At 58.8% G+C, this 19,162-nt stretch overlaps 1 protein-coding gene across 1 annotated transcript in view; it reads left to right on the top strand.

The window, feature by feature from the left end:
- NECTIN1 (nectin cell adhesion molecule 1) overlaps positions 1-17,206 on the top strand; it is a 22,661-nt gene extending 5,455 nt beyond the window's left edge. Inside the window, exon 6 of the mRNA XM_006020408.3 lies at positions 11,436-17,206. Coding sequence (XP_006020470.1) covers positions 11,436-11,980 — 545 coding nt within the window. The 3' untranslated portion in view covers positions 11,981-17,206. The remainder of the gene's footprint in view (positions 1-11,435) is intronic.
- The last annotated feature ends 1,956 nt before the right edge of the window (positions 17,207-19,162 follow it).

The following is a 19,162-nucleotide window of genomic DNA, read 5'->3' as shown; positions in this document are numbered from 1 at the left end:
GAGGTGGTTCAAGCGCCTTCATTGAACACCTTCAAGATGAAACTGGATGCTTATCTTGCTGGGATCCTATGACCCCAGCTGACTTCCTGCCCTTTGGGCAGGGGGCTGGACTCGATGATCTTCCGAGGTCCCTTCCAGCCCTAATGTCTATGAAATCTATGAAATCTATGAACATCGAAGTGGGGAAGTGAAGCATTACGTTTGCGGTTGAATAGCAGGCAGTGAAGAAGACATTGAGAGGTGATGGGCAACTTCCAAAAGGAAGATGTGATCTTGTGTGTTTGTGTTAATGGCAGGGAGGGGAAAGGACATCACAGCTGAGAAAAGAAGGACTCATGGCTCATGATGGTCTCATGGCTGAGAAAAGAAGGACCCTCTTGCATGATAGGCTTATGGAGGAGGGGAAGTGATTTTGCACAGCGATGAGCTGGTAGCTGAGGGCCCGTCTGCTCACTCTGGAGTCTCGGTGTCTGCAGCAGAACATGGTGGTGTGCACGGGGGCTGCAGCGGGACGTGGCGGTGTGTGCACTGGGGGCTGCAGTGGGACGTGGTGGTGTGTGCTGGGGGCTGCAGCGGGACGTGGCGGTGTGTGCACTGGGGGCTGCAGTGGGACGTGGTGGTGTGTGCTGGGGGCTGCAGCGGGACGTGGCGGTGTGTGCACTGGGGGCTGCAGTGGGACGTGGTGGTGTGTGCTGGGGGCTGCAGCGGGACGTGGCGGTGTGTGCACTGGGGGCTGCAGTGGGACATGGTGGTGTGCGCTGGGGGCTGCAGCGGGACATGGCGGTGTGCTCTTGGGGCTGCAGCGGGACGTGGCGGCGTGTGCACCGGGGGCTGCAGCAGGATGTAGCGGCGTGTGCACCGGGGGCTGCAGCAGGATGTAGCGGCGTGTGCACCGGGGGCTGCAGCAGGATGTAGCGGCGTGTGCACCGGGGGCTGCAGCAGGATGTAGCGGCGTGTGCACCGGGGGCTGCAGCAGGATGTAGCGGCGTGTGCACCGGGGGCTGCAGCAGGATGTAGCGGCGTGTGCACCGGGGGCTGCAGCAGGATGTAGCGGCGTGTGCACCGGGGGCTGCAGCAGGATGTAGCGGCGTGTGCACCGGGGGCTGCAGCAGGATGTAGCGGCGTGTGCACCGGGGGCTGCAGCAGGATGTAGCGGCGTGTGCACCGGGGGCTGCAGCAGGATGTAGCGGCGTGTGCACCGGGGGCTGCAGCAGGATGTAGCGGCGTGTGCACCGGGGGCTGCAGCAGGATGTAGCGGCGTGTGCACCGGGGGCTGCAGCAGGATGTAGCGGCGTGTGCACCGGGGGCTGCAGCAGGATGTAGCGGCGTGTGCACCGGGGGCTGCAGTGGGACGTGGCGGCGGGTGCACCAGGGGCTGCAGCGGGACATGGCGGTGTGCGCACCGAGGGCTGCAGCGGGATGTGGCCCTGGGCGCCGGGGGATGCAGTGCCTGCACTCTGTGGCTGTGCTGGGATGTGTCTTCTATTGGAAGGAAGTGACCAAACACCATGACTAACATTGCCAGTGTTGTGCCTCCATCTGTGAAGAAGCCACGTGCCCCCAGCACCCTGAAGAGAAGCCCACCTAGCTACTGTGGTGCCAAGCAGGGTGCAAATGCCTAGATAGCAGAGCTTAGCAGTGGCAGCCCCCAGCTGAGTGGAGACAGTGGCTGCAGTCTCAGAAGGCCCCTTTGCAGCCTGTTCCCTGGCAGGGAGCCACGGGGGCTTGTGACCAGTCACTGACCCTGGGTGAGAAGGGACCCTGGAGCTCACAAGCCTGCAGCCAAGTGGGCTGGGGAACAAGTGCGCCTTCTCCTTTCTGTAAGCACGACAGAGAGCCCAAGCGCTGCCATGTTATTATGTATGAGGACAGGGTTAATGAGGTGCATGGCTGATGGGGGAAGTTTCCTGGCCTTGGAGAGTGTGACTGGGGAGGTGGGACAGGACTCCCTGCACTGGCAGGTCTAGACAAAGGACTTTGCAGCCTCAGCACACCCAGGTCCCCTTCCTGGAGCGGGCGCAGGGTGACCTTGGTCACTTGTCGGCACATTGCCAGTTGCAGCCACTGAGCCCAGGGCTGGGTGCCAGGGGACCACAGAGCTGTGCTAGCCCCGCCACCCCTCGCTGTGGCCAGCCCGCTGGGGCCAGCGTTCTCCAAAGCAGGCCCAGGCTCCCAGCTGCTTCGCTCTTTGGGGAGCAGCAGAGCCAGCTGAGGCCTGGGTCTCAGAGGAGCTGAGCCCCTACGGCTCTGACTCTCCCCTGGCCGCTGCGTGCTCGGCAGTGCTGAAAATTAGCCCCTGGGTGACTCCAACCAAGCACCTGACATCAGGAGAGCGCTGGCTTTGACATCCCTCTGCCCCAGCTCAAGTGCAGGGGTAAGGACTCTTGCTTGCCTTTGTCAAGGGCTTGGAGGGATGGGCACGAAGCATGCCGTGCAGATGCTGAGTGCTCTTCCTTTAGTACTGTGGCAACTGCTGCAGTGATGCTGTCTATCTGGGGGTTGGTGCTGTCCTTCTACTGGTGTATCCTTTCCTTTCGGGGGCGTTTTACTGGTAAAGGAAGCCAAAAGACTGAACCTCTGAGTCTGCAGCAGACTCAGCCCTGGCCAAGCCCGGGGGCAGTCCTGACCCAGGCCGGTCCAGTCACTGGCCTCTGTACAGAAGCTGCCCACAATGCTGCGGGCAATGTGGGCAGCCATCTCATAGAAACTGGGCTGAGACCCACTCACATATTCCGCATAGCACCGGGGAATCAGCAGGAGGCAATAGCCGGCGACCTGGGGCAAACCTGAACCAGGGATCAGGAAATGAAAAGTCCCCGTGCCACAGCTAGTGCCTCATCATGGGAGCCAGGAGGGTGTACTGGGTGGCTGGTGGTCCCCAGCCCCTGGCAGCAGGTAGCCTGCAGGACCCTCAGGTGTGGTTTGGGGCCACGGGAGATGACAAGGTTGAGCCTCCAGGTGACAGGGAGAGGGGGTGTGGGGCTCCCTATTGCTTGGGGCCAGAGAAAGCCGGGCTGAGATACCAGGCGGAGTGAGCATGCCTACTCTTGAGGGTCAATTTGCTCCCTTGCACAAAGCAGCAGCAGCATTGGCAAAGCCCGCTGTGATCTTCCTGGTGCCTCTGGCTTTGTGGGGTGGTTGAACTCAGGGGACGTTCACACCCATCTCCCATTGAGCCCCGCTGGGGGCCCCTCCAGGGATGCCCAGATGGATGAGTCTGTAGTCCCAGGAGCCAGCTGCCTCAAGGGAACGGTGCATGGAGTATGGGAGGGGGGGAACAAGGAGCAGAGAGCAGCAGAAACAGGAGCATCACGAGCAGGTTTTAAGAGCTGCAGCTTACCTGACAATTAGCACGGCGGGACGAGACAGCAGCAGCTCCCAGAGCCCTTTGGAGGGTGCGGGGATAATAGGGAGGGAAGGACGATGCTGGAGATGGAGCTGGCTCCAGCCCTGATCTCAGCAGCACACGTCTGGATTCCCTTCCCTACCCTGACTCCAGATTCACACCTCCCTGGCCGAGATCAGGCCCCGGGCCCTGGAAAGAGGAATGGCACTAGTTTCGGGGGCGGCTGGCTGTGGGGTGGGATGAGAGCACATGGAGGCAGGGAGTGATGGGGCGGGGGGGGAGCACCACTTCGGAGGGGATTAGCAGCTGACTCGTGAGGCCAGGAATGCACAAAGTAAAACCGCTTCAATAATTCATGGGATCTGAATATGTTTATCCTGCTCTCCCGAAGGGCCGATTAGGCCCGCGCTGGAGAGGGCTCAGCCCGCCTCGCTCAGCTATTACAGGTACATTTGTTTGGGGTTTGCAGGCAATTTAGGGATTGTCAGTGGACCACGAAACCTCTTTCAAGAGCTGCATGCAATAAATGGAGCTCAGTCTAGTGAGCAGCCAGCCTTGAGAGCCTGGGAGAGGAGCCCCATGCGGGGAGAAGCATGCGTGCCCCCCACCCCTGCTCCACATCCCTTGCAGGCTCTCCTCACTGCTCCCGTTGGCCCGTGCAGGGCCCTGTGCGTGCTTAGTGTAGCCTCCTTTTTGTGGAGCTGGTGATTTTTTCCCCCCGGGGAAAGGCTGCAAGCCGCTCGCTGAGTTCTGGAACATTAACAAGATGGATCCGGGGAAATTTCAGACTTTATTCCCGCAATCTGTTCACGTCATCCCTTCCGCTGCCTTTCAGGACACGTGTCCGTCTCGGCAAATCCATGTCGTGCAACATGTACCTATTTATCATGCCTACTTGTGTGAAATAATAAGGGCCTGTTGTTCTAGCACGTGTTGCGGCGTGTCAGCGTGCGTGCCAGGGGGGACGGGTGGCCCCGCAGGGGAGTGGGCTCAGTCAGGCATGCGTGCCCCGGTGCGTGCGCTGGCTGGGCACAAAGGCCCAGTTGTGTACCAGCACGTGTCCCCCCCCCTTGCCTTCATGCATCGCTGCATAGCCCTGCCTGAGCCCATCCGATCATCCCATGCACATGCGGGGCACGCACGCAGCTCCTTTCGCATGCACGCTCATACATACATATATGTGAGCCCGCGCTGACCCCATACGCCCCGGTTCATGCATCAACCACCACCCTTTCAACATGCACATGCTATACAACACACAGGGGCAAACGTGTTGCCAGAACACGGGGCACACAGCACGTGTGCTGCTATGGGAAGCAGTCGGCATTAGGGATGGCATTCTCATGTGCTGGTTCCTGGTCTGAAAGGTGAGCTCAGCCTCCCCATACAGGGCATGATGGGCTGCATGTTATCTTGGGACATGTGGGTGTGTGGACATGCGTAGCAGCCGCAGCCTCTGCTCCCAGCAGGGCTGGAGTAGTGTTACTGCAGGAAGGGGGTGGCTTTGTGTATAGACCTGGGGGGGCAGGAAGGGACTGGAGACCCTGTGTGTGTGTGCCCATATTCAATCAGAGCTGGCACAAGGAGAAAAGCATCCTTAAACTGTGCTCTCTGCTAGCCCCCAAGCCCCAGGCAAGCTTAATCAAAGCTAACAGAGACTAGCAGTGCCAGAGATAATTGGCACAGAGAGCTTGGGGGCCACCCCCTCTCCCTGCTGACCCCAGGGATTGCCCCGCAGTCTCCCCAGAGACTCCTTCCCTTGCCCACTGCCCACATGGGAGCCCCCAGTGCCCGCGGGACCCCAGGAAGGGAGCACTTACTGCAAGGCTGTTGGCTCTACATGGCGGGAGGCAGCCTGGGAAGGGGGGACATGGAGGAATCCAAGCCCCGCTCCTGCCGCTTGCTCTCGGCTAGGAGCCAACCTCATGCTGCAGGGCCAAATGGTCAGGAGGGAATTCTTGCCTCGGGTGCCCAAGCAGCCGGGGTTTGTTAGATGTGCTTTAATCTGCCTCGGGGACTGGATGGGTCGGCCTCAGCACATCAGGCAGGAGCAGCCAGGACGCTACATGGATGCTTGCGAGGTGGAAAGGGTTTAGAGGCTGCAATGAGGAGCGGCAGGAGGGAGGGGAGGCTGGCTACACAGATGGACAGACAGACAGTTTTAGTGGCTTCCCCACTGCCCCACTTCTCCTCTCAGCCAGGCCCTTAGGGCAGTGCTTGGATTCAAACACCCACCAATTTTGGTCTGCGGCACCGGAACCCTAATTCCTGTTGTGCCCAGTACCCGCGGCCCCAACAATTGTAGGGCTCTGCCCAGGCTGTCTCCTAAGCATGAGGGGGCCAAAGCTCTGGCTGCTTTGGGGGAGTCTGATCAAACTTCCTAGGCAGTGCCCTGCAGAGCGTGGTACGGGCTGGAAATGCCATGCATTCGTGGCCACCGGAAGGGCAGGATTGTCCTCCTCTCTCCTTGCCCCATCCTATTGCTCCATGCCCAGCGGACTCGCACCGTGCTTCCCGACCCCGGGCACATCTCTGCTTCCGGCCAGCCCTGAAGTGCCCCCCCAGTCCGTGTTGCTTTGCATGCAGATATGTGCCCTGCTCTGCCCTGGGCTCCTGGAGCTGGCAGGGGCAGGCAGAGGAGTGGAGGGAGAGGCAGAGGACAGGCTGTGGTCCCTTGTTTGCTCTGCAGCCCGGGAGTTATTTACTCACCGGCTGTGATCTCATCCAGGCAAGGTCACTGCGCACAGCCTGTGGGGCTCTTGTAAGCCGTGCTCAGGCTGATCCCAAGCCCTCTGCACAACTCAGAGCAGCAGAGAAAGTCCTTTCCGGGAAGCGCTGAACTGCAGCTAAGAAGCTCACAGGCTGTTGTTGCAGGTGCATCCCAAACCAAGCCTCCTGTCCAGGCAATCCCTGGGGGCTGATTTAGGGGAGAGGGGCCAGGCCAGGAGGGCCCATGCAATGGTTTGCAGTCCTTTTTGCTGCATCTCCCCACCCCCCCCGAGGCAGGGCCGGTGGGGTGGGGGGTGGTATTTGATTGACAGGCAGTAGATGACCTGACAGAGAGATTAAGACCTAAGACACGTTTGGCATCTGTCCGGAAAGCCGTCACATTGTGACGCGCCAGCGGCAGCTGCTCGGCTTCTGGATTCGTTTCCAGCGGTTCCCCTTCCCCCATGCGCCGGCACAAAGGGAGCGGGAATCCCACCGGACGGTGGGAAATGCGGGGCCCGGTCCACCGATGGGGGAAAGGAGCACGGCTGCATTGATGCTGATTTATGCCCCGAGGTTTCCAGGGAGCAACTGGCTCCCTCTCTCTTTCCAGCGCCGTGAGGGTCGTGTCCAGCAGCCCAAAGGTGGGTTTCAAAGTGGGCATGGGCTGGGCTGGGCTCAAAGCCCTTTGTGTTTGGAGGGGCATCTGTGCTGACCTTGAGGACCGAAGATTGGCTGCGGTTGAGACCAAGTCTCAGCTCCAGATGTCCAGGATTTCAGGGCGATGTGGAAATCAGTGGGACACACGAGTCTGGCCCCAAAAGCAAATCACACGAGACCTGGGTTTTATGCCCCTGGGGGAGGGCAGCAGAAATCTCTCCATCAGCCCCTCAGCCGCACTCTGACCTCAAGCCCACCCCACGGCAGGTCCTCCTCCCAGCAGCGCTTTGCTGCCCAGGAAAACCAGGAAACCCGCCATGCTCAGCCTCATGATGGAGGATGTCGGGTGTTATCACTGTCATCCTCATCAGCTGCTACCGATGTGCTGCTAGTGTTGAAGTCTCAGGAACTTCAGCACCGGCAAAAGTCACAGCCAACACCAGTCTTGTCTTAAAGAATAACCGTAGGCTCGGTTCAGTGACAAAGATTAGGGCAGGGTTATCGTCTGCAAGCACAACCCTAATACTTTTTGGCCTGACAAGTGCATCAGATGAAGAGTTCAGTCATTTGTACCAGTGACAAGTAGTTGGCACAACACTCCACAGGCTCCCCTACAAAGTTCCCATGCTTTCCAACCCTCCTTTAATACAGTGATCAAAACAAGTTACATATTGCATTTCATCTGTATCTTGAATGTCTCTAACTATCCTGTACCATGGGATTGTCTCACATCCAGACCTGGGGGTTCCTGTTCTAGTCTCATCATCCCGGTCCTGGACTGTCCTACACCATCTCCCCCTCCCATCGTCTGGCAGGAGTGCCCATGTGCCCAAACGTTGTGTGTGAGGAGTTCACGCATCAGTCAGGTTTGCTGGTCCGTCCACTCTGGGTCATGCTTTAGCAAAGCCTTTGTGCGAGCAGTATGCATATCGATCATTTGGCTATGTGTACAGCCCGTGTACCTGCACACACACCATGCACGACCCTGTTGGAGGAACAAAGCTGGTCAAAGTCCTGGGTTTGTTTGAAACGCTAAGTGATTCCTCCTAACTTTACGGCCCAGCGTGTTGAGGCGGGTTTGTTTCTGGCAGCTGATATCATTTCAATCACAATGGTCTCTGCGTTGGCTGAGCAGGGGCCAGCGGGAGGGGGAGGTTCAGGAGAGTCGTTGTTCTTGCTGGATGCCTGGACTAATTAAAACCACCCCAGAGATGCGGCAGCTCAGCCGGCTCCAATCAGACCTGCCGGGCAGGGATCAGAGCTAAGGTCCATCCAGGTCCTGGGTTGCTGCAGCCGCCCCAGGTGATGTTGGGAGGAACTGCCCATTTGCAAGCAGCCTCAGCCTTGTGCTTTCAGGGAGCAGCTCGGGGACAGGAGCCCTAAGGGGCTGAAAAGGAGAACATGGGAATGGGACCCAAATGGGGTTAGGTGTTGAGCTGGTCTCCTGGCACTGGGCAGCACTGTCACAGCCCAGGACATCCATGGAGACCTCCCCATTTCCACCCAGTCCCTTGCACTTCCCAGGTGACTTAGGAGTGGGGAAGCCATGGTGGGGCTTTGGTCTGGGAGTGGGAGAAGTGAGCTCCCCCAAACCGGCAGCAGCCCCATTGTCCTTCCCTTTGGGGGGAGCAGGGGGCTTGGCACCGTGCCCAGGCAAAACCCAGAGCGACCCCCTCTCTGCGCTCCAGCTGCTGCTGCAGAGGCCTGGCTGCTGGCACCAGGACAGGGAGCCCGGCTGAATGCAACAGCTGGCAGCGCGGTGGGGGCGGGAGCCGGGGGATAGTGTTGCAGCGCTAATTCCTAGGCACACAGCGCTCCCTGTTTCTGTGGGGCTGGGGAAGGGGGCAGAGCTCCCCGCTCCCCCTTTCACAGGGGCTCTGCATCTCTCCAGACTCTTCCTAATGGATTTTTCACGTGGGGCCCAGCGTGTTCAGCTCTGCCTCTGTCACTTCATTTCCAGGGCTGGCGCGGGCACGGACTGGAAGGGAGCGGGCTCGAGACCCCCACGAGCACATGGCAGCGCCGGCTGGGCTGCCCCAGACAGGCTCCTGGCTTGGAATCAATGCTGCTCCCTTCCCCGGCAGAGAGAGAGAGCTGGGGATAGCCAGGATACACCCTGCAAGGATCCGGCCCCTTGCAAGTAATTAATTGATTGGGGATGGGCTAAGGAGCTGCCAGCATCCATCTCCCAGCTGCTCCAGGCCTGCCCTGGGAACGCCCATTGTGTGAGCCCCAGTCCCTGGTGAGGGAAGATTGCAGGTGAATGCTGATAACGAACAGATGCCCAGCCCAGGTGGGGAGCGAAGGCACAGGGAATCGCTTGCATGCCACGCTGGATAGCGGAGCAAAGTGCGGCCGTCTCCACGCTTCTCATCTGCCTTGGCAGAGCGGGCTCCAGGCCCGAGGAGCAGGCTCCTGGCTGGGGAAGTGGGCAGCTGGCAGAGGGACACTAGCGGTGGAAAGAAGGAGCTCAGGGAGCTGGAAGCAAAGCTCCTGTCTCCTTGCAGTCCTAAATGCATGGTTGGGCATGGCGCCCAGTGACCGTCCCTTGGTGGTGTGGGCGCCTGGCCCTGGGGTGTCCCCAGCCCTGAGCTCCTGGAGGAGGAGGAGGGGGCTCCCCGGGGTGCAGGTGCCAGGAGAAGGGGACAAAGCTGCTGCGAAGATGCAGCCATGCGGGCTGTGCCCCATACAGCTCTGGAGGCCAGCACTGGTCTGTACCGCCATCCCGTGGCAGTGTGGGGGATGGCTTCATTCGTGGCTTCCCAGGCTGCTGGCCATGTCCCCGGGCTGCCTCCTTCCATAACCCATGGCTTTCTCCCTCTGTCCCCGCTTTCACCCGCTCTAGCTCAGCCTGGGGGAGGCAGGGGAGGGATGGCAGCACAGACAGTGCAAAGTGCACCATCTCTCCTTCCTGTTCAATCCTATTTTCCCCTCGAGCACCAAGGCTGCCATCCAGAGAGGATTTATTTTGGAGCACCGTAGCTTCTCCTGTGATGAGTGCGTGTATCCTGACCCCAGGCAGGCGGGAGTCTTGAAAGGGCAGCAGCCCGGGGGGGTTGCAAGTCAGTGGCCGAGCAGAGCCTCTTGGAGGGAGGAGAGTGCAGATCAGGGGTCTGGGCACAGCAGGCACCACCACAGCCCAGGCCCTACTCCAGCCTGGGGTCTCAGGGCAGCATGATCCTTTGCCCTGGGGTCAGTGGGAATGGCTCCATGTGAGGACATCGAGCCACCCCCTGCCCTTGTGCTAGGACACATGTCTGGTGTCCTGCCCGCCCGTCTGTCTGCCTGCTGTCCTGGCCTCCATCGCCCTTTGCAGGGACATTTGGGAGAAAAGAAGGAGAGGTCAAAGCCCACGACCTGCTGCGTGCCTCAGTTTCCCCATCTCCGGGAAGGGGGAAGAAGGGGGCGAAGAGGCAGTGTGGGATGTTCGGTCAGGGATTAACTCCTAATTCCTGCCTCAGATGTGAGCTCTCTGGAGCAAAGGGGATGGAGACAGGCCAAGGCTCCCTGCTCCCTTTGCATGAGCTTTACTCCCTCCGGCAGCCTTGAGCCCGGGGCCAAAGCAGACTCAGGTTCACCAGGGCAGAGCCATTGCTGGAGGGCCCTTTTGGGCTTCTCTCTTCCCATGAGCACTCAGGACCCAGCACCCCCAGCTTCATCAAAAATAGGGGCAGCTCGTGGCAGGACTGGGTGGGCATTAACCCCTTCAGTGCTGAAGGCTGTCCCACCTCTCCATCCCATGGCCTCTGCTAAGGCCTGCTCCATGTTCCCAGCCGCTGCCTGGGAGAGGTTTGGGAAGCTGGTCCTCAAACCAGGTGAGCTTTGCTGGGACACTGGCCCCGTGATCCAACCAGCAATGCTCTGAGCAGAGCCAGAGGCTGTCACGGCGCCCAGGGGCCCATAGCTCAGGGTGCTCCAACGTCTGGTCTATGGTAATGGGAAATGGAAACCACGAACGCGGTGAAAAAGGGAGAAGGGCTCGGTGTAGAGTTTCCTTCTAAGTAGGTCAGGCCTTCTGCAGGGCAGGATTAGCATCTGCCATGCCGCTGCGCCAGCCGGCTTCCTGCGACCGGAGCTCGTATCCCGATGCTTCAGGGCACATGTGAGCAGTGCGCGGGGTCAAGAAGGAGAGGTGTCATCGGAGGGCACATGCACGGTGGGGGCTTCTTCGTCTCCCTCTGTACCTCAGCTGGACAGGGGCTGGCCTGGGGGAGAGGGCAGGGAGGAGGGAGGGTCAGCAGCTGGCCCATGGGGTTGTGGAGGAGGTGCGCGCCACCACGGCTCAGTACCACTGCAATGCCAACTCCTCTGGCTGGCATTTCCAGAGCTCATCTCCCCATCGTGGCTGCACCCCAACAATCATTCGGGGGCTGCAGGCAATCAAAAGACGGAAGCAGGCAGAGTCGGGGTGGGAGGGGATCGGGGCCTCTGTGGCAACGGCGGGAGACCGTGGTGTCCGGCGTGGCTGGGCTCCTGCATGCTGCTGGCTGGCGGTGGCATGACGTGGAGTGCCAGACCCGGCACGTGGCCACGACGGCACGGAGAGCCCGAGCGCGTCCCCCGCTGTCGGTAGGCGCCTTCCCCACCCTTGTTTTTCCCTTCCCTGTTCCTTATCCTCATCTCCCCCCACCCCACCCCCCGCTTCAGGGCCGGCTCGGACCGAGGGCGCGTTTCCACGCGGACTGACACTGTTCCCCCTTCCATCTCTTTTCCTACCCAGAATTCCCCTCCACCCCGCCTCCGAGCAATGACCGCAAATCCGTGGCCCAACCCAGCCTGCCCACGGCTGTGATTGGGGGCGTGGTGGGCGGCGTCTCCCTGGTCCTGGCGGTGGCCGTGGTGCTCTTTGTGTTGCTCCGGCGCCGGCGTCACACCTTCAAGGGCGACTACAGCACCAAGAAGCACGTGTACGGCAATGGCTACAGCAAGGCCGGCATCCCGCAGCACCACCCGCCCATGGCGCAGAACCTGCAGTACCCCGACGACTCGGACGACGAGAAGAAACCGGGGCCGCTGGGCGGGAGCAGCTACGACGACGAGGACGAGGATGCCGGCGGTGGCGAGCGCAAGGCGGGCGGCGCCAACAAGTACGAGGACGACTCCAAGCGGCCGTACTTCACGGTGGACGAGGGCGAGCCGCGCACGGAGCCCTACGACGAAAGGACACTCGGCTTCCAGTACGACCCCGAGCAGCTGGACATGGCCGAGAACATGGTCTCCCAGAACGACGGATCTTTTATTTCCAAAAAAGAGTGGTACGTGTAGCTCGCCCCCCACCCTCTCCTTGACCCCACGCGTGCACACACACACACATGCACGCCCGCACGCACGCTCCCCTCACCCCAGCGGGGCCCTGCCGCGCGCGCCTCCCGACCCCCGTACCGGGCCGAGGGGCGCGGGAACACACCTGGCACGCACGCCCGCGCGCACACCAACGCCGCCGCCCGGCCCGAGGGACCTCCGCAGAGACTTGAGCACCTGCCACTAACTCGGAGGCATCGGGAAGGGATGAGGGGGGGGCTGGTCGCTTTGCTTAATTGATCATTTTGGGGAGGGGGTCCTGGTTTTTTTTGTTTTGGGGGGTTTTTTGTTTTTTTGGATTTTTTGTTTTTTGTTGTTTTTTTTGTTTTACTTTCTTCAAGGCCTTTTGTCCCCTTTCTGTGGTGTTTGTATTGATCAGTGGCTTAGGTGTTACTCTTTGCTTTAAACTACTACTGGGCAACCTTGTATATTATCCCCCGTTTGTGTCCTTCAAGTGTCTCTCAAGTGTCCCTTGAGCCCCACTGGGCCCTGAAACGTGGCCTCTCGCTTCCACGCCCCCTTCCCCGAAACACTGGATTTGTTTGTACGTTGTCTTCTTACTTGTGGGGGGGAAGGAAGTCACGGGAGAGCCAAGCGTGCCGGAGGGCAAAAGCACAAAGCAGCGAAGACCGAGATGCCACTCGAGAGGTTGACGTTGATATTTTCATTTGGTTCCTTTAGAGGGGGTTTGGGGGCCATTTCTGTTTGGTTTTTGGTGGCATTTCCATTGCCCACAACACACCTGAGAAGATCCATACGCAGCTGGGAATGCGTAATACGTCCATCGGTCCTAATCGAAGGAAATTAAAAAAGCCAAACTCCCCCCTCCCTATCACCACCCCAGGTGCATGAGCTGATAGCGATGTGGGGAAATGGAGCTGCCGTTCTCCTATGATTGTATCATTGTATTTTTCCATTTGTTTTAGTGGTTAGAAGCAAAACAAAGGACGGGCAGCCCAGGCGCGTGCAATGTTTTTATCTCGTGTATTATTATTTGGTTTTTTTGCAGTCTTTTCAAATGGTGCAGGGGGTTTGTACCAGCCAGCGAGAGGTTTGCTCTCCTGGCTTCCACGTGTGGGGTCTCCAGCACCCCGTGCCCCTGCCCTCCGGCCTGGCGTCACGGAGCCCCCAGGCCGTGATCCAAGTGCCTTCGTATGCACCGGGAGTCTCAGGGTGGACTTCGGCAGGCATTGGATCGGGGCTGTGGTCTGCACGCTGCAAGGGCTCTGCCATCACCCCTTTTCTCCCTTCCCTTCGGTGGGACACGGCGCTGCCATCCACGTCTCCATCAGTCACCACCCCTGCTCTCAAGGCCGTGCCTGGATCTGCTTGGGTCGGCCCTTTCGTGGGCCGGTCTCAGCAGACAGGCAGGGGCTGCGTGAGCTTCTGCGCTGGGCTCACCTCCCGGCAGCCGGGGTGTGACGGGGTAGCGCAGAGTGCTGCTAACTGTGGATAAATAGGACCCCAGGCCCCAGGGCTGTCAGTCTGACACTGGCCTTTCACCAAGACAAGCTTCACCGGGGCTTTTCTTCCCCCCATTTTATTAAATGTATAAATGAATGTGTTGTGTGAAAAGATGTCCGCTTCCCAAGGCGTGTTACAGGGAGCGGGGGATCCTCTCCTCCCGCACCACTCCAGGCCACGGGGATCACTGAGCACCGGGAGAAGGTGACCCTCTAGCATCAGCCAGGCTCCACATCCTGGTCCTTGGGACCGTGGCACCCAGCTCCTCCCGCAAGGGCCCGAGGCAGATCAAATCAAAGCTGAGCAGAGCCATCTGCTAGTCCTCTCTTCTTGCTGTGGGTAGACTGAAAAGAGTGCCCCTGGCTCTCCTGCTCCCAGTGGGATGGCCAAGTGCCACGAGGAAGGCTCTTCTCAGCATGTTTCCATACCTGCTGGGATCAGGACATCCCCAATACCTCAGGAGGAGAGGTTCTCATAGGAGACCCTGCCTCTAACCCTGAGCATGTCCGTCCATGGCTGGTGGCCGAATGTGGCCTCTGGGCCATTGTAACACACCACGAGGCCAAAGACTGCCCTTGTTTCCATCCAGGAAGACCCACAGACCTCAGGGTATGGGTCATGGGGTCTCATTTCCTTTTCCTTCCTGTACTACTGAGCAACTGCCTGACAAAAGGAAATGGAAACCCCCACACCCCCCCTGACAAGGTGCCCGTTATGTGGGGTGCTGCAGATCAGCAACTCTTGAGGCCACCGAGGCCCCCTCCAGCTCGGCCTGTTGTGCTTAGGGATGGGGAATCGCTCGTCCGGGGAGGGTCTAATGCAGCCCATCTCAGCAACAGGCTGCATTAGACTCCCCAGGGGCTACGACACTGTGCCCCAGTGCTCCCATTTCCCTCTCCAGTCCCCTCCTAAGCAGCTATCCCGGTTACCCAAGGTCCGTTAGGGTTAGACCCTTGTCCTGCAGATGAGAGCTCAGTTTACAGCCATGATGCTACTGTTTCTGAGTGCTAGGAAGCCTGCTAGGTAGGACCAGCTAGATCCAGGGGAGGGTGGGAAGCAAAGGCAGCACAGGCGAGCTTATTCACGGACAGACCAGTGGCTCTGGAGGGGCAGATATATGGTGGGGGTTAGTTGGCAGGTGATACGCTGCACCCATGGGTGCTCAGAGCTGCCATCTCCTCTGGGTCAGGGCTCCATGGCTCCCCTGCCCTCCTCACCAATGCATTTTCCTGAGCACGCAAAAACCAAAAGGGAAGGAAGGACACCACTCCTGCACAGGTCCTTGGTTGCTGGGCCCACCCAGTAAAGCCCCCGGCTTGAGACATCCACAGTCCCGCTGCTCTTTCTGGAGCCAGTTAATTAGCAGTGCAGCTCTTGGGGGACCCTCGTTAGCATGGCCCACTGATTCCCTGTAGCAAGGCAGAAGGAGCCTCGTGAAAAATGATCCATTGGCAATTTATCTGAGAGCTGCTACTACATGAGACAAAACCCCTGCCTGGGGTAAGCACATCCAGCCTCATGCAGGTGGGGGCCAGACCACAACGATCCACGAGAAGCTGACACGGGCTGTTGTGCCCTGGGGCTGGTGGGGGATGTAGCTCTTGACCTCTAGCTTTGCACTGGGAGCACTGCCCCTTGCTTTGCAAAGTGCCTCTGGGATTTGGGCACCTGGCTCCTACTCATGGGGTGGGCTATGTTTCAGCCTCATGAGCTCAGCCAGGCCTGGTTCTGTAGGGACGGTGGAAGGTCCTTCCCCAGGGCCTGGCCTGTCAGGCTGATCTGGGAGGGGATCCCAGGACACCACCTCCCCAGGCGCTTGCTGCTGGCACGGGGCACAGGGAGTCCAGCCAGGGGACATGGCCATGCATAGACAGGAATCCCCATGCTAAAGAGAAACCTTGATCACCGAGCAGCAGGGTCCTTTCAGCCCATCAGGATACATGCCATGGGGAGAAGGATGGTAAAATCTAAGTCATTTCCCCTGCCCCATGCACAGTGATCTGCACTGAGTGCAAGCCTCTGCCTTGAGACTCTTGCATTGTCCATGTGAGGATGTCCCAGCTGCCTTCCCATCGTAGTTAGCTCTCACAGTTCATCCTGACGCTGCTGTTTCCCCTGAGCTAATCAGATTATTTTTTCCCACTCCTTTTTGCAAATCATTTTTGTTCAGCTGAGGGGAGGAGGGGAGAGAAACCTGAAGGTTTGCAAAAGCAGCAAGCCAACCAGCCCAGCCGCCAGAGCTGAACGGATGACAGAGAGGAGAAAAACAAGGCAGCCATTGCCTGGTGGCTTGGGAATAGAGCCAGGGAAGGGGCCTGCCCACGGTTAGAGAAGGGGACAGCATTGGGGGGGAGCATGTACTCATCACACACACGCTCTACCTGGAAGCCAGGAAGGCAGAGGGGGGTCCCTGCGTGTCTCCCCACAGCCTAATGAGTGCAGAAGTAGGCAGGCGCATTGCATGCCAGCAGCAGATCCTTAACCAGGCTCCATTCGGTGCAGTAGATGTTCTCAGAGTCCTGAGTTCCCCCCCAAGAGTAGGTGTTGTAGCAAGAGCTGGCTGGGGCGCTGCCTAGCGCATCTCCAGCCCAAGCAATAGGGCACACTTGGCTTGTAGAGAAATGCACTGCCACCCCGGCTGGATCGGCCCGCAGGCACTGTTGGGAGCAATGGAGAAAGGCTGTGGAAGCACAGGCTTTCTCCAGCCCCAGGCTGCTATGGCACGGGGCCGGGGGCATTGCCAGCACTGTGTGCGCCGATGCCTGCTCTTTCTTCAGCGTGGCTTACGATAGCACTTTAGCCCTCCCCAGTCTGTGAGTGTTTCCCCAAGTCCAACGCGGATCCATGGGGAGCTTGAGCAATGAGCACGATTCCCAGCAAAGCTCCCCTGAGAGAGGCAGGGAATCCCCGAGCCAGGCCGGGCTGAGGGATGGAGGAGGATGCGGGGCCACCATGGTTAGATATATCCCATGAAGGGTCTGACTTTGCAGCCCTGGAACAAACCCCATTGAGGTCAGCAGTACTTGGCTTAATTCACCCCTGTGCAGAAAGGCCAGCTCAAGGTCCAGGAGCAACTCCAAAAACGGGGGCCAATGGTGGGGGAGGCATGCTGGCTGCCTGCACAGTGATGAATTGCAAGGCTGCAAGATCAAGCCCTCCCGATGGTGTTGAATCCATCCTGAAGCCCGACGTGGCATGCCCCGCGTCACCGTACCGACCGACCGCAGGGAGTCTGGCCCTCAGCCAGTCATCTCAGCTCCGCAGTTGAGAACGGACTTTCCTGCCTGCCTTTCTTTTTCCCATTTCCCCTCCAACTTGAGTGACTTTCTTTTTTATTTCCTTGCTGTTCATGATCGTTGTGGAATCAAAAAATTGAAACAACCCACCCTGCATTTTTTTTTTTTTTTGTAACCTGTGTCGTTAAATGCTTTTGTAAAAAAAAAAAAAAGAAAAAAACAGCAAAAAAGAGAGAGGGAGAGAGAAAGAGAGAGACACTGATGCTGTAACTGGACTGACTTTGCTTTGAGGAATTCCTTTTCTTTTTCAGTTTGTTTTTCGGGTTTTGTTTCCCATCCTTTGTAAGCATTTTGGTTGGTTCAGGGTGGGGGGGCATCCTCAAGGTTCAGATTTGTGGGGGGTGTTGCTTCACTCTCCTTTTACTTGTATAAAAAAAAATGAATAGTGGCTCAGCTGTGGAAAGAAATGTACTTTTTTATAAATAAAGGATTTTAAAAAAAGACCCAGGTTTGCTTTCTGATGTCATGTGTATGCCCGGGTGGTACCGAGGGCACCGTGGACACCAGCTGAAGACATCTGCTTTAGCAGGGGTGTTGATGTCTCCCGTGATATGGGGTGCTTCGCAGAGGGCCTGGGTGCACAATAAGCCAGGAAGGTGGGGCAGCACTTAGACCCCACGACCATCTAGCCCCCAGGATGCTTAAAGACTGGAGCAGAATGGGGGCTGTGGTTGCAATGCAAGGCTGGTTGACCAAGCAGGTGGGTCCTGACCTGGGGTGCAAGGGGACAACCTGGAGCCTGGAACTGCTGCCCACCCACCCCTCCAGAGCCTGCCCAGGGAGGAAGGCATCTCCTCCAGCCTCTTACCCAGCTTGGAAGAAGTTAAAGGATAGTTATATCCTTCCAGCTGGCTCCGACCCTCCCTTGCTGCTGCTATGATCCAGGTAGAGGTCCTAGCGGAAACGCAAGTGTCCTGTCGGCCGGCTGGGGTCTTGTCTGCTTGGTCACCTCCAGACTCTGGGAATCACCCAGTAAGACCTGTATCCCCAGTCTCCTTGCAAGAGAAGGAAAAGGGCTGCACTGCAGAGAGGAGAGGAGCCAGTGCCCAGAAATCTCCTGAGAGCAACCAGGGAGATACTAACAGTTGGCCTGGCTGAGCTCTGCAGGAGAGGAGAGGGCATGGGGGTGCGGATGGGGCTGGGAGCTGGAAGGGGCAGGGGGCCAACTGCTGCCACCCTTGGGTCTACAGCGAGGACTCCAGGGAATCACTCCCTTGATTTTCTGGGCCGTGTCATCCAGCTGAGCAATGAGGGAAGCAGCTACATGTGTCTCTTTGCAACCTGCGGAAGTATGGGGGTGGGCAAAAGGGGCACAAGATTATTCCCACCCCACCAGCTGGCCTGGCTAGGATCAGGGCGATTATCAGAGCTTGGCAGGGGGACCACACACCTGGCAAAATGTGGGGTATTGGCTTTTCTGAATGCAATGCCCAGACTCTCAGCTCTCCCATACAGTGCAGGGAGCAGCTCTGGATTTGGACCCATGAGAGAGGGATCCAACCCCCAAGATCCAGTTCTTCCCTGGGCTGGTGCAACTCATCTGAGCCCTTGGGTCTATGGCAGTGGGGACTGGGATGCCTGGGAGATGCCCTTTTCCTGGGGTTCCTATGGGTCCACCTGCATTGCTGGAGCAGGCAGTGGTGGCTGCAGCCTGCGTGGCCATGCAAAGCATTGCTCCCCTATCCTTTCCTCAGTGTCACCCTATGCTGAGAGCACCCTGCCCCCTCCCAGCACAGCACGGTCCCAGCCAGCAGGTGCACCCAGCTCCCTGGGCCCGCACGGCTCTCCAGGATCTGCTTAGCAAACCCCCACGGCTGCCACCTCTCTGTCTTTCAAAACAGCAAAAAGACAGGAGGCTTGGAATGGCATCAGCACTGGAGCAGCTGGGAGAGGCTTTCTGGCGCAACTCGGGGCCGTGGTGGCTGTGATCTTGCACAGTTATCTGCGTGGCAGGCAGGCAGCAACAGCCTTGCAGGTGTGCGTGTTACCTCCAGCACTATATGGAGCAGCCTCTTGATGGTTCCTGCCTGCGGGAGGAACTTGCTTCTCCTCTGGCTCATGCCACTGTGAATCAAGAGTCTCTGCTGAGCTCGGCCATTCACTCTGTGCGAAGGAAGGGTGAGAATCGTGCTGTCCCAGCCCTTGGCCAGAGTTGACAGGCCTGGTTCCTGGCTGCGGGGAATGCTTCTGGCACTGTTGGCTCTGCTGGAGGGCACACGTTTCCCCCCATGACAGACACTTTGGCCCAAGCAGGCTGCAAAGGGAAGGCAGACACACAGCCTTCATCTTCATCCCTCGACACCACAGTCTCTCTAAGGAGTCCTTTGCACTGCAGCCTCAGAGGAGCCAGCGTGCTGAGCAGGGAAGGGCGCTGTACAAGGGAGAC

Source organism: Alligator sinensis, unplaced genomic scaffold (assembly GCF_000455745.1).
Source record: "Alligator sinensis unplaced genomic scaffold, ASM45574v1 scaffold278_1, whole genome shotgun sequence".
In the NCBI taxonomy this organism is placed as follows: domain Eukaryota; kingdom Metazoa; phylum Chordata; order Crocodylia; family Alligatoridae; genus Alligator; species Alligator sinensis.
This window is presented reverse-complemented; position numbering and strand designations above follow the sequence as displayed.